At 40.6% G+C, this 15,017-nt stretch overlaps 1 protein-coding gene across 4 annotated transcripts in view; it reads left to right on the plus strand.

Moving 5' to 3' along the window:
• Positions 1 to 14,823, plus strand: part of p130CAS (Serine_rich_CAS and FAT-like_CAS_C domain-containing protein p130CAS) — a 105,893-nt gene extending 91,070 nt beyond the window's left edge. For 2 of the 4 annotated variants that reach the window (XM_075673524.1, XM_075673527.1), the window contains exons 4-7: positions 1,686 to 1,823; positions 3,066 to 3,371; positions 6,642 to 6,916; positions 9,648 to 14,823. In XM_075673524.1, coding sequence (XP_075529639.1) covers positions 1,686 to 1,823; positions 3,066 to 3,371; positions 6,642 to 6,916; positions 9,648 to 10,907 — 1,979 coding nt within the window. In that variant the 3' untranslated portion in view covers positions 10,908 to 14,823. The remainder of the gene's footprint in view (positions 1 to 1,685; positions 1,824 to 3,065; positions 3,372 to 6,641; positions 6,917 to 9,647) is intronic. The other 2 variants (XM_075673525.1, XM_075673526.1) reach the window with 2 other exon arrangements.
• The last annotated feature ends 194 nt before the right edge of the window (positions 14,824 to 15,017 follow it).

Below are 15,017 nucleotides of genomic sequence, written 5' to 3' on the forward strand. Positions count from 1 at the left end.
TGTTAACACTTGTCATTGCCACTTGTCATAGCTTAGTGCACTAAGGTTAAGGCTGAAGGCTTGAACTTGGCACGTCAATTAAAAAAGTTGGCCTTTATCCATCCTTTCCCACTCACCTTGCATACTGTGACCTCTCTGCACTTCTCGTAGCTTTCCCTCTTTCTTTGCAATATTGTGCACATGTTCATGTACAAAGGGGGTGCCACGTGTCCATACCAAAATATTCAAAATGCTATGAGATCAGTTGACTTTGGCGCAGACACACTGTGGGGTCAGGAAATTCATGGCAAGTAGAGGTTCAGAGCTCACTGACATTCATCATTCTGTTCGGAGAACAACCTGTAGCTTCACTAGTATATTTCACTGGTGTGAATTCTTTTGTGAATCTCATGGATTCTTGCAAGGATTGGCTGACGGGTTAGTTGGTTCGTTATCAGAGAAAGCACAGCGCTTCAAGACAGGACATAAGGGAGGAACCACATACACACTGCACTGAGAGTGAGAATGAATAAGAATTGAGAATGATCCGCATAATGGTCTGCAAACGAATGTGAGTGTGTAGGCAGTGTAGGTTATGACAGTAGTGTGTTGGGACTAGTACAAGGGTATTGTGCATGGAGGTTTCTTGAAATGGGGGGGACAAACTGTAAATGTAGATTACTACTACATGCTAGCTAGAGAGAGAGAAGGCAGGTAGAATAATCAGGTGTTGCCAGCTGGCTGGTAAATTATCAAATAATTGAATCGTGCAGCTACGTTTGCCCTTTAATATCAGCTAGGCATCAATGTGATTTTAATCCTTTAGGAATAGCTTAGGAATTAATCAGGCAGTGACAACTAGTAAAATTTTGTAAGTATGCTACTCTGCAAAGCCTTGTAGAAACTAAAAACTTGCATCTGCAGATGTATTCACCTCAAATAAGGATAATTCAGGAGGAAGTTATAAATACTATAGTATAATTTTCAGTGCTTTCTATTGCAGTTCTTGTTTTCTTTTTTGAGAACTGATCTGTAAATACTCATTTGAAGTGGCAAGGTTTGGCCCTCAAGAGCCCCACCCTTTTACAGCTTTCAAAAGAGGCAGTGACTGCTCCTAGTTGAACTTGTAGAAAAAAAGAAATCAGCTTCAACAATCAAAATCTTCATGATGATGATATTGAATAAAGAATTGAATTGAAAGAACTGAATATGGCATTGCCACCATGATCTTAAAAGTACTAAAAGCGAAAGTAGAAAGTATGTCTGTGGTTAGGACACAAGAATGCAGGACTGAGCAAGTTGCAATAGCTTCATGATGTTAGAGCATCGAAGTGATATGGATAAGAAAAGGAGGGATGACATCTTCTTACCATAAATTAGCTTGAAAAGAAGCTTTTCAGAAAAACTGACTTTACAGAACTTTACAAATTGTTAATTACAAAATAAGCCAGACACCCGCCACCAGAATTCTCCGCTATTGAAATAGAGGAGCTTGTAGACAAATGAGAAAAATTTGTTTTGATGGCTTGGCACTGTGTCAGGAAACAGTGCAGATAAGTTGGAGTATTTCTCATGGTTCTCCAAGAATGTTATCATATTTGTTGTGCAGTTCTCATATTATCAGTTATGTGAGCAGTCACTATGCATGCATTGTAACACATCCCGTTTGTGCTTACTGTATTTTTATTTTTTCTTTCACCTCGCAGCAGCTCAAGAGGGAAGGAAGTCAGTGCGCATGTTACCGAACATGGCTTATGACGAACCACGTCCTTCCAGCTTATCATATGATTTGCCTCGGCCATCTGTTAATGCTCGCTTAGAGTTTCCTTCATCTACTACAGCTGGTAAGTGTTGCTTTGGAATCATGCCTCTTGTGAACAGATCATTATGGAAGCCAACTTTCTACTGGCTCTCAGGCATTTACCTTGCGGGGCCAATGGAACGTTTCTCACCAATAAAGCATTTTGACCCATAGACTATTTCAACGTTTTGTTCATTTACTTCAGTATGATTTCTGGGTGTATGGTATTGCACGCACAGTTAGATGTGGCATTCATTTTCAGTGTTTCCACTCTCATATCCTGACAAATTGCAGAATAGTAACTGAGCAACAAGAATAAGGGAAAATCGAGCTAGGTGCTAGATTTTTGTGTTAGTGACAACCACATGAACCAAACAGACAATGAAGCCAGGGAAAGTTACATGGAAATTAAGTTTTTTTTTAATTGAAATGTAGAAGTAATAGATTAAAAAGAAATGAAGGTCGAAAAAATGAAAACTTGCCACAGGTGGGAGCTGAACCCATATTGTTCGCGTGATGCATCCTTGCTAACTATCCCGAATTTTGCAAAGTTCAAGAATTTAGGCTTGTTTTATGATTTTACAAATGTTGCATTAGGTATTATGAAAAATAAATTCTGTTTACAAAAAAGTTTTGTTTGTTGGCCCTAATACCTTCCGGTAGAAGTCTTCCGATGGTGAAAGGATGCAGGTGGGCTACATACTTCAAGCAAGTTTACAGAGGCAAGATCCTGAAGCAGATGAAATCGGAAACACCAAAGTCACTGAATGTGATCTATAAACACTGTGTTGCTTGTCAGTTTGTGCTGTGCCATGTTGGTTGCTGCTTGTGCGCTGTACCTTAAGGTTAATCATGTGTAATAGAGCGAACATGTATTCCTGGATTGGCAACTTGGCATAGCTTCTGTATCTGCAGTGGATTAAAATTTTGTGAACATTATCACACATACATTGTTTTGTCTTCAATTGACGGTAGCCGTTCACTTATCAACACTACAATGTGACAATATGTTACGCTACTTCTGAAAATAGCTCCTCCGCTTAATTTGGCAGCATGGAGTGGTAAATATGTTTTGTTCTATATATAAAAAATTTATGTAGATGCAAAGTTTTTTTTTGTAAATACCGATTTTGTCATGTGGCTGTAGCAAGAGAATTTATTGACAAATTCGAGGGTTTAAATAATTAGCATTAACACTAATGGAGTAGTGGGGAAAGCATCTTATATTTTCTGCTGTTGTCTGCACACCATTATGAGCACAATTTCTTTGTGTTTGGTCATGCAGGCATTGAATCTTATGATGTGCCTCGCCCGAAGACTGACTACGATGTGCCAAACTCTGAGCTTGTGGGGACCTATGACACACCACCACCTGCCCGAGGAGTTACCAAGGGAGCACCCTGCTCTGTCTACGATGTTCCACTTGACAGTGGCACTCCCCGTTGTGTGCTGGCAGCCAATTATGATGTCCCCACCTCTGGCCGGTCAAGTGGCGTGTCTCTGCTCTCAACAAGCTCTTCTTCTGCAGGAGTCTCCCCAGCAAGCAGTCAGTCCAGTTTGAACACATCGCTGTCCTTGTCCAGTCTGTGTGGTACGTCCCCTTGCCCATTGTGATATGTGCATCAAGCTCCCTTTGTAGATGCATGCTTGGCAATCCTTGGAGTCCATGTGTGAACACCTGCATGCCTCAAGTACTGCTTGTCAGCTGGCAGCAGCTGACATCCTTTAAAGTGCTGTAATACCAAACACAATGCATGCAATCCCTGTTGTTTCAAAAGGCACATGTTTGACGAAAACATTAAAAAGCTGAAAGACTGTTTTGAATTTCCCTTATTGCTTTCACGAAACATGGGTGGGTGCCTTGGCAACAGGTGGGAGTCTGTCTTCTTGTATTGCGCTAGTTGCCTGCACAGTTAACTCTGAGGCAAGCACTGATTGAGGTGATTGAATGATGTTTCTGACCTTGTGCTAGTGTTTGCACTCTCTCTCTTCTTTTTCTGTGGCATATATGTGGCTTTGTGGTGAGCCGCTTTGTCATCATGTGAGCAGCATGAAGCTACAAAAGTAGATAATGACTGTTCAAACCAAGGAAAGCAATGGGCGAATTTCCTTGTGCTTTTTCAAACCAAGAAAGTTATCTTATACCATCCTTGGTTAAGTGACCGTTGACCTTTTTGGTTGGAGCTCTTCCACCCAACTTCTTGAATTACTTCCACTTAGTGATGTCACTCAGCTTCCTGGCACCCGAGTCAGCTGATCAGTGTGTCACCCCCTTTCCCCTCCCCTGACCCCTTCTCTCGTTCTCTTGTCACTCCCTCCTATTTCTTAGTGCACATTTTGTAGAGTGAATGTGAAATTAAGCACAGCACTCCTATTTTCACTTGTAATTTGGCATTTAAATATGCTTGTAATTTGGTATTTATTTTTATCTTTGTGCACTACAAACAAAATTTGCTGTTTTCTTTGCAACATTATTGCTGAATTTAGCATTTGCTGCAGTTTCAGGTATTGAATGCAGCACTGATTAGCACTGCTGCACAAACACCTTGCTTTGTATATTTCGGTCGAAGTTAAGTAATTGGGAGCCCGTGCTTCACCGTCTGTCCCATAAATTCCAGGATACATTGGGCTTGTGATATGAAACAACTGATAAATTATATTCAGCCGTCGACCATGTAGACTTTGCTGATTATGGTGAAATTTTTCTTTTATACATTAGCATACATTAAATGGCCTGCCATTCATACCTTTTGGTATGGAGTAGTCATTTTCCAGAGTATGAGCATAATCTTTGAGCTTTCTGACTTTCAAGCCATTGCTGCATACAGAAGCACAATTTTGAGCATGTGTGGGCAAGTATTTTTTCAAAGCAATATTTTGTTTAGCTTGTGGTAATACTAGTTCAAAGCTAAATTTTTTTAAAATTTTGCACGGAAACTTCAGTGCTGGTACATCAGTGTGATGTCATGGATTTCAAAATTTTTTGCAGTATTTGGGCCTTTATGGGCTCAGCAAACGTTCCTGAGTCTTGCCAAGCTTTGTCTTACCAAGCTTTGTCTTACAATGCAATGTAGTCATCTTTACTGAAAAAAAAAAAAATTAACTGGGCCTGAGCAGACACCATCAAAATTCACTATGTCCTGGCAAGCTGATGCTGGAACTTCAGTGTGGCGCTGCCACCTGTATTTAGTTTTTGCATCTTTTCTGGCTTACCAAACCGCCTGGCATGGTAAGAGTGGCTTTTTTGGGTATTGTTGAAGGGTAATGAAATAACGCAGCTAACTTATTTTTTTCTCTGTATAGTCCCTTTACCAACTGGGCAGAACAATTTTATTTAACAGTATAGTGCCTCACATTTTATTTGCACTTTATTTATATGTGGTGGTCCATATATAAAATTTTATATACAAGGGTAAAGCAGTAGATGGAAGGGAACAGGAATGTGGAATATGTGAGAGAGGTCAAAACAAAAGCAAAGAAGCGGGGTGGAATATGTTAGTAGTGAAGAAAGGAGGTGGGGCAACTGCAGCTTTCGTACGCCTGTGCCTGGACACATGAATGTCTTAGCCACTACGTGATATCTAAGGAAGACCTGCCATTTTCAATGGGTTGTGTAGCGCTTATTTTAAAGACTGTCTTGCATATCAGAGTAAAATTTTACATTCATGTGAATAATGTCTAGTGACGTAGAGTGTACACCATGCATTTGAAAGAACTAAACAAACAATATTATAACCCGTTTTCCTGTTGCATATTTTTCTTGCAAAGTGTTCACTTTCTTAAAGGGACACCAAAGAGGAACACTAAGTTAAGCTGTGTTAGTGAGTTATGTTTATAGAAAATTGAAAAGGATGCTCTAACTGTACGTGGAGGTTTGGTAGGCCAGAAAATATGTAAAAACTAAGAACTGGTGGCAATGCCCCTTTGAAGTGGCTGCACCAGCTTCCTATGATGTCACGGATTTTGACAGCACCTCCTCTGGCCTAAATAATTGTTTATTGGTAAAAGAGGAATGCATTACACTCTAAATGAGCTGAAGACTCTACCTAGCAAGTTTATATAACTTTTTCTGTGTTGAAACAGGCCAAATATGAAAAAATACTTTAGTACCCACTTCTGCTGGTCCTTCCCTGCAATAGTGCCGGCCCAGGTAGCAGCCGTGCAGTACCATCGCAGCTGTAGCAGCTGCTGTGGCACGAAGGGTGACGTCACAGGTCAGCTCATAGGCGGCTCACTTGATTGCACATGCTCTGGCAGCTAGCCCGTGACATCATGCTTGTGTAGCACTACTGTGGTACTGGTGCAAAATTCGACAAACAGAAGATTGGTCTTCCTTTTCCCTACTAGTGATTGACATCTGAAGGAATGAAAATAGACTTTTTAAAGTATATTTCATCAGTCTAAACTGATTTACAATTTCTCTTTAGTTTAAGTGGCTGACAAGCAACTTTATATACTTGACACAGTGGCTATGGCATTCTGCTGCTGTACAAAAAGCTCATGGGTTTGATTCCTGGATGTTGTGACTGCGTTCTTTCACTTGCAAAAAGCCAGAGCATTCACATACTGTGCCTTGTGTATGCAGTAAAGAACTTGAGTTGTTCCAAATAAACCTAGAGCATTCTACCATGGTGCCTCTCATATCCTCTGCATTTCTTTGGGACGTTGTGCCATTTGTGCAGCAACATCCTTCCTCAGCACAAACAGACATCAAAATGAGGGGAAATGCCTCTTTTTTTTGTTAGTCCATCGTGAGATAGGTCTTCCATACTACAAAAGAGTGCCGCCATGTGCATTGATTGGGTTTCACTGTTCCAAAAGTCATGCTTATTTTCTTCTCCTGCTCTCCTCTTGTGTTCAGGATCCAACAGATCCAGCTTGGAGCAGGGCCATGAAATGTATGACATCCCAACTAGCAGTTCTCGACGTGTGATTGATGCACCTCCCAGCAGAACTCAAAGTCCCCGTGGAAACCTTGGTGCTGTGCCTCCACCTCCCGGCCATGGCATGACCCTTCTACAGTTTTATGATGTGCCAACCAACAATGCACCTGCACCATTCTATGACACGCCTCCCAAAAGGGCCCCTACAACACAGACAGTCTGCATGGAAGGCGTGTATGATGTTCCTCCCCAGGTTAGTGCTGAAGTGGAGCATAGTGAATATTTCAAAAATGCATTTACAGGGTGTAGACTTTTCGATCAGGGTAAAAGAAACCCCTTTCCGGACTGTTGCATGTGGGTACAAAGAGCATGTGCTGACTGTACACATTGTTTTGAGCAGGTGCTCACACAGGCTCACAGCATTCCAAAGAGGGCATCAAAGTGTTGCCCAGGGAGCTGTCATTGGAAAGGTCTATACTGGCAGAAGTGAGGCACTATAGCAGGGGTGTGAGTACACAATTGCATATGGCACGTACAGTCAAAAAGACAAATAAAGGTAAAACAAATGCAAGCACACGCTTGCATTCGTGCACGCACACATTTTACCAAGATGTACCAAGGCCAACTGTTAATATGTTACATTTGTTATATATGTCCAAAGATATTAAAAAAAACAGAATCATTGGACATCAGTCACTTGCATTCCTGGTTCATTTATTAGTGGAAAAAAAGGAGCCTCCATTGGTGGCAAAGTCTGTAAAATGTGTTCTAAAGGAATGTGGTTTTCGGAAAAATAAACTTAATTTATTTTTACGTCATTGCTTGTATTTTATTTAGGGGTTACAAATATTCCTAACATTAAATGCAGTTTGAATAGCCTTTGCTGTTAGATTTGTATTCGATTAAAGCATTAGCTATTTGAAATTCTCAGATATTCGGTCCTGTTTGAATATACAGGATAACAACATTATTTGGAGTCTAGAAGATGAAAAACCAATGCAGGTGAGGACTGTTTGGAATGATTCTGCTGTAGGAGAGCGATGGTCTCTGTGCAAAGGCACCAGTTCCACAGCGAATGCACGGCACAGCTCACTTCTCCAAAACAGTAATAGTTTCTAGTCATTCAATAAGGATGACACAGTTTTAAGCAGCTTAAGAGATTGGTTGCTTCGGTTTAGGAATTTTCATTTGGCCATGTTTGTGTCCATTTAAAGTTATATATGGTGCTGTATAGTACCAGTACTTTTAAACGTGGCTGCTACACAGAATTTATGTGTGCTGTGCAAAGTGCTGATTTGTTTCGTTGATTTGTTTCATTAGTCTCATTGTCATGGTACACCAAATGTGGTCACCGTTCATTTGTTTCTGATGTACAAGCTGTTCAATTATTTGGATGTCCAGTTCTGAGCAGTATTACGTGTTATCAAATAATGTAATGAATAATCCTTTTTTTTTATCTAATTGACTCGTGCAACCTTCTATTTTACTTTTTTTCAAAATGGGAAGATATTTGGTATTTGATATTCGAAGGTCATTTTTCTTGAATATTCATATAGAAATTCAATTAAATTAGAAATTCAGATAGAAAATTTCCTAATTTGAACACCTTTAATTTTATTACCCTTATAATCCCATGTAGTCTTCATTTAGTGTGTTGATACTGGGTATTGAAATGCATTCACTCAGTTAAGTTCTTATGCACAGAGTGTATTCTTTTTCAACTTTTTTTTTTTACTTGCCTTCATGAGGTTTCAGTAGGTAATGCTAGGCTTATAGTAGTTATTGCTAGGCTTATTGGCTTATAAATGCAGTAGAAAATACAAATGTAATTTTCTGTGCTAGAGAAATGTTTTGTATTGTGCAGCATTCCAGATAGTTCCTGCAGAGTTGTCTAGAAATATTTTGTCAGTTGAATGTAAATTATGACCATTGTACCATTGTTCCATATTGTGCTATTGTTCCACGGAACCTTTGTTCTGTTGTATCATTGTTCCATTGTATCAGTGCTGGTAACATCGTTTACATTTGTTCGACAGTACTATGTCAGGCACACTTGTTTGTAATATCTTTAAAGCATAATTCCAATTGACTGCATACCCGCTTACAACTTTCATTGAGAAAATTCTTTTGAAAATGTGCATTGGCAAGGCAGTGTGGATCACTGCTGGAACTGCCTTACAACTGTTATGAGATAAGTGACAAAAATTCAGCACTCTTTCAGTAATCATATTAAGACATGGGCGCCTGTCAGCTTTAATTGATTCAGGGGAGTTTTTTTTTTCTTCTTCCTTATATGTGTTTGTCATTTCATTACAATATGTGCAATGGGTTGATTACTGATTCACTACAAAAACTGTACATGTTTTGATCAATCAGGTGCCAGCAGTTCAAATTTGTACCGAAGCTTCATCATGATATTTACAGTATTGTCCACTGTTAAAAGGAACACGTGAGTGCAGAGCGCACCTAAATTTTTCTTTATGGTAATTGTACAATTACACAGGTTTGCAGCAGATGACTTGGTGGTGCTAGCACTTTTCTACACACCTGTGCAGTGCATTGACACAGCATGGATATGTTAAACATGAACGTTTGAGTGCGGTGGGGTCGTGCGAGGACCCAGGGGGCCTAGGAGGTCCCAGATTTCTTTTCAAAATAAAGTTTTTTTCTCCTCTTCCTACAGGTGACAATTGCAGTAGGGTGCCAGTAATGTGAGAGCCGCACATAAGACTGTTCTTTTTAAAAGTGGACCACACTGTACACAAGCTTTAGTCGCTTCTTTCCATATATATATATCCATGGCATTGTATGTTATCTGATCTTAGCTTTGCTTAAGGTATGCATGCTCTTCAGTTTGAAGGTACACAGTTTGTAAGACAAGGCACAGCTTCTGAATTTCTTCGAGCAGCTGTGGTCTGGATCTGCTTGTGTGGCAGTGCCAGAAGCTCAATGTCCTTGTTCCTCTACTTTATGCTACGCTGCAGGTAACACGTGATGCCCCGCTTCCACCGCCGATGATGGATGAAACTGATGCTTCCAGGCGACATTCCTCATCTAGTAGTGACTCACATGGCTCACGTGATTATGAGACCGTTGGAGACCTCAAGGAGCTCCACCTAGAGCGTGATGCAGCTCTCGAGGTTCTGGTTAAAGTCCAGCAGGAGTTGACAAGTGCAATAGGGAAGCTGTTCTCACTCACTCATTCCACACTAAAGCGACAGGAAAGTGTCACTGCAGAGAGTCGACTCTATGACATCAAGACAAGCTGCCACAAGCTAAGAACTTCTTTGAAAGAGTTTCTCAACTTTGCACAAGGTGCCCTTGCCAATGCTTCCCATGTAGAGGACCGAAAGCTGTATCAAAAGTTGGGCCGATTGACAAAGCCATTACTCGACTCATATCAAGTGGTGGTGGCAACTACCCAGGCCTTGGATGACAAAGGTTGGCAGCTGTGTATGTCGCGAGAAGCTGGCCCTGATGAGCTGGACCAGCTGATTGCCTGTGCCCGGGGGCTGACAGAGGATATCCAGCAAGTGGCATCCACAATACAGGGGAACTCGACGCTCATCTTCAAGAAGTCTCCCCTCATCAGTGAGTCTGGGAGGACTTCGCAGGAGAGGCCTCTACCAGTGCCCCCTAGGAAAGAGGATGACCAGTGGGCCAGCGATTACGACTATGTGAACCTTGAATCCAAGGCATCAGTGGAGCGTGAGAATGAGGAGATCAAGGCTGCATTGCCGGCTGAGCTGAGCCAGTCTTTTGACAAATTGTTGCAGCAGTCGCAGCTCATTGTTGAAGGCATAGTGCAAGAACCACAATCTCTCACTGGCATGCCTGGCTTGGACCAAAATGACGTTCAGATCCTCAACTTTTATGGTGCCCAGATTGACACCCACATTCTATTTCTGACTAATGCCATTGATGCCTTCTTGGCTACTATTGAGAACAATCAGCCTCCAAAGGTGTTCATTGGACACAGTAAATTTGTCGTGATCAGTGCTCATAAGCTTGTGTACATGGGGGACACAGTGTATCGGAATATCGTGAATGTGGACATTAAGAACAAAGTTTTGCAGTGCTCAAGTAACCTGTGTGAAGCTTTGAAGGTGCTCATCAATAGCACTAAGAAAGCAGCCTTGCAGTTTCCATCTGTGGCAGCTGTGCAGGAAATGGTGGACAGTATTGTTGATGTGTCGCACTTGGCCAACGACCTGAAGGTGGTTGTGATGCAGGCTAAGAGGTAACCTGGGTGGCCCTGTCTGGACGTGCTCAAGTGGCATCTCAGAAGCCCACTATTTAGTGGTAGACACATTGCGCTTGCACTTGCAAAAGCGTAGCACACTGATGTTGCAGCACTTTCTAAAATATAGTAGTATGTGTTAAAATCAAATTTATTGAAATTTGCGTAATGCTAAGGTTTGTTGCAGTAAGCTGAGTGTGCTACATTGAATTTATATCTTAGTAGTAGAATTCTTACTATTGTTAGTCTCATGTTTACCTTTTTACACACACACAAAAACACAAACTATATATATATATATATATATATATATATATATATATATAATATTTAATAGCATACACACAATACAGGGTGTCCTGTGTTTCAGTAAAACAAAGAATATGTGTTTGCATCGCAAGTTTCTTACAGCTACAGCGTTGTTCCCAAATGCAGTCATAAACAGGGTAAGGTGATAAAGCATGCATTTTGTGCCAATAACTGTCACTTTAGCATTCTCAACCAACTGCATTTCCTTTGATGCTTTCTTAAAATTATTGTCTTTAATGAGCATATTTATGGGGAAGCCTAGCACGAATGAAAAAAATCTTGGGCGGCAATGTGCAGATCAGCGAGTCAACATTTATGATACAACATATATATTTTGCAAGTAAGCCATGCTTTCTCAAGATAGTTTTATAACAATTAAAGATTAGCATTGATCCTCACATCAGCTAAACTTGACATTAGGCTTAAATGAACTAAAACAATGAATTTTTCTTGTACTGTGTGTAATGAAGTATCTATTTTTGTTACCAGTAGTTGGTGGCTTTAGAATTCAAAAGAATTCTGAGCAATTTCTTCATACATATTTGTGGTTTTGCGGTCTATCGACCTTAGCTGAACAATAGAGCTTGTAGCCTTGTCTTCCGTTTTATGCACCACAGCAAAGCACTGCTCAGGCCATTGCAGGTTCTGCTCTAATATTTCATACACTTCTTCCCATAGCAGGTATTACCAGCAGACATGCATTGGTGATTTCAGAGACAGCTCGGTATGCTTCTGCAACGTTCAGGCCACCACACAAATGCACAAACTCCATGGCAGTGTTCGCATGTTATTGTAGACAATTCAGTGAAGCCATGTTCATCACATCCTTAAATATCTTCTTCCATGTTATTGCGGTTTGATGCAAAGACTTGCTCTCGCACTACCGCTCGAGCATGCATCTTATGATCTGTGCTAGTTAATTGTAGATTTTATTCAGCAAGGAAGCTTCATTGCTATTTTATGCTTCGATTTTGTTGTGGCTCTTCCCCACCGTCAATTCATTCTGAAAGCAAGAACCAGATTGAGAGAATGCTTCTATTTGTCACTTCTGTTACAATGATGGAGAAGCTTGACACTATATGCAACAGTAAAATCACACATGGTGTTTTCATCATCTTTGAACAGTTTGGGTGACCACCATTGTGCAGCCAGGCTTGCTGTTCACTTGTGCTGTTGCATGCATGCTCCATCACTTTCAGAGCAGTACAGTGAATCCATTGAAGTTAGTTGGCAGGAGAACCAAGTTTGCAAATATTTAGTAGAAGCATGGTACTTTAATTTCTGTGAGATGGATATTTTGCATTGATTGCTAGATGCCACAACTTATTAAAAATTTAGTTTTAAGTGAGTGAATTTCAAGCTTTTCAATTAATATTGTGTTGTGTTCATATCACAAGCGTAAGTTTGCTTTTCTCGCCAGTGCTCTTAATGCTGATGAAAAGTGCATAAGTCATGTCCAAGCCAACTTCTTTCCAAGTGGAAACTCGCCCTTTACATAAAATATTAGTGTTGAAAACTTAAAAGGTAGTGCGTGTGAGAAATTAAGAAAGCAGAAGTTAAAAACTACGGACACTTGAGGTTTGGAACATTGTGGCTATTCAAGGAGTTGAACTTTGTTCCCTCAGTTTTCATTCACAGTGGTTTTATTGGTCAGTGTTACTTTCAAACTGCCTCTCATTTTTAATGCGACTTTAATTGTTGTGAAAACCAAGTGCATAGATTGTTTCTGGTCACAAATTTTGAGAGAAACTACTGCTGAATTATTTCTGTACATTAAACAAGTGTTAAAGCTTTTAAGTACTGCGGAATGCTCTAGTGGTCTTTTGTTATGAGTGGTAAATTAGAATGTACTTTGCTTGACATCTGTGTGAAGTGTGGCATAGCCAGACTTTTTTTTTTTTATTGTATTCAAATATGTGCAGTGCATCAAGAAGGAAGCCAAGTGTAGTAAGAACTGTGTAGATTATGGAGGTTTAACTATATTTTTAAGGGGCCTTCAGCTCTCTTGGTTTTATCTTGACTGTGTCTGAGTTGTAAAGCTGGCACACCCAGACATACCTACAATAATTTTTGGCATTGTTTGGTGGCAGGCTACCAGTGACTAGTTGATATCAATTCAAGGAATACGCACTTCCTTCAACGTCAAAGTGACGACTACAAGCGTCACTTTTAAGTAACACACTTGCAACCAGCTTGTGAGGTCCTGAACTTTGAACTATTGCATCTTTGAAGCACTCCCAAACACTTGCATGGAATTTGGTGATAGATCTTTGTGTTGGTTCATGCATCTAGCGATGCATTGCTTGCTTTTTACCTGTGAGTGGAAAGATTTTACGTTTGAGCTCCAAAACGGAGTGATGTGTATGGCTGCAGGTGTGTATTTAGTTATTGATATGTTTAGATGTTAATCCGTCTGATATTCATTAGCTGGGCTGAGCAGAGACTTCTTTACTTTGGTTGGTAAAAGAAGGCTGGAAAGGCATTGTATCACGTGGTTGTACAGATGCTGTCAGTTGTGGAAAATAAGTGACCATTATTTTGAAGAATTGGATTTCGATGAGTGTGCCAAAGATTGCAAGCACATCGCATAGGAGTATTTCTGTGAGGTGCAAGGAGAGAGGATGGCGTGTAGTAAACCTTTTCTTCTCCGAGTGCATTGTTCGATACTTGACGAAGCATACTCCCCGCGATATTACCAGTGCATGGAATGTAGCCCTGCACACTATTTGTACTGCATTTATGGCTTCAGACTGGACTTTTATCATGGTTGCATCTTTGTACAGTCTTTGCAGATGTAGGTCTTTTAATGGCTACTTTTCCAGTGTGTGAAGAGTATGTGGAAGGCTTACACAAGTGGCAAGTAATTTGTTGATCACTGGAGGCAGAAGACACATTTATGCCAAACAAGAATGAAACACAGCAGTTTTTGTTGGTGTGAATGGATTACACTTATTGAAGTTAGCTTTGTGCAAGCCTGCTGCTGCCTAGTTTTTTGTTGCACCTGCATACTTCTCTTTTACTTCATGGACTCACTCGAAGCAAGCTTGCAAATGAGCCACAATATTGTGCAACTGTAAATGTATGAAAGCACTCTGAATTTATATTTTAGGGCAGCCTCAACTAGGGCTTCACATGGCAAGAGAGTCTGCTTAAACCCAGTTCCTGGTAAATCTAGCTTCATTTGCTGCCCCCACAAATTTGGAGAGTTCAGTGTTCCTAGTCAGAATGTTACTTCGATCTCAGTGCAATTGGAATCATTCCTACTGCAAAAGTGTAAGAGCGTAAGCCAACATTCTGTGCAATTCTGAAGTGCGAGCCTTTATTATTTTTTTATACCTTTGACTCTCCATGTGGCCCACCTTCATGGTGCAGTTCGTGTTTCAATTCCCATTTCTTCATTGCGTAATGTGGCTGGTTTCACACTACCTTTGTACACGTGTGGGAAGTAGCTGTGTAGCTTTCTGTGCTGTGACGTCTTGACCTGATGTCATTGAGGAAAATAAAAGGGGCGCAAGTGGTTGCAGGCTGGAAATCTGTTAGTTGCTGTGAGGTGTTGTTTTGTACATTAAAACAGATGGTACTGTACATATTAATAAAAGTGTATCCAACTATCCATGTGTATAATTTGTCACTTCTGGCCACAGCTCAACTGCCCAGAGCCATACTGTCGGAGCAAGGCCTTCTGGAGCTGCAATAGCATATCTATCATGTGCTTTGTGCTATGCTGCTGCAATGCTTTCTCAGCATTTTCCATCAGCTTTCACAAACACTTTAATGTTGCTGTGGGACCTTAGTAATGACAATG

The sequence above is a fragment of the Dermacentor variabilis genome, chromosome 1 (assembly GCF_050947875.1).
Source record: "Dermacentor variabilis isolate Ectoservices chromosome 1, ASM5094787v1, whole genome shotgun sequence".
Lineage (NCBI taxonomy): Eukaryota > Metazoa > Arthropoda > Arachnida > Ixodida > Ixodidae > Dermacentor > Dermacentor variabilis.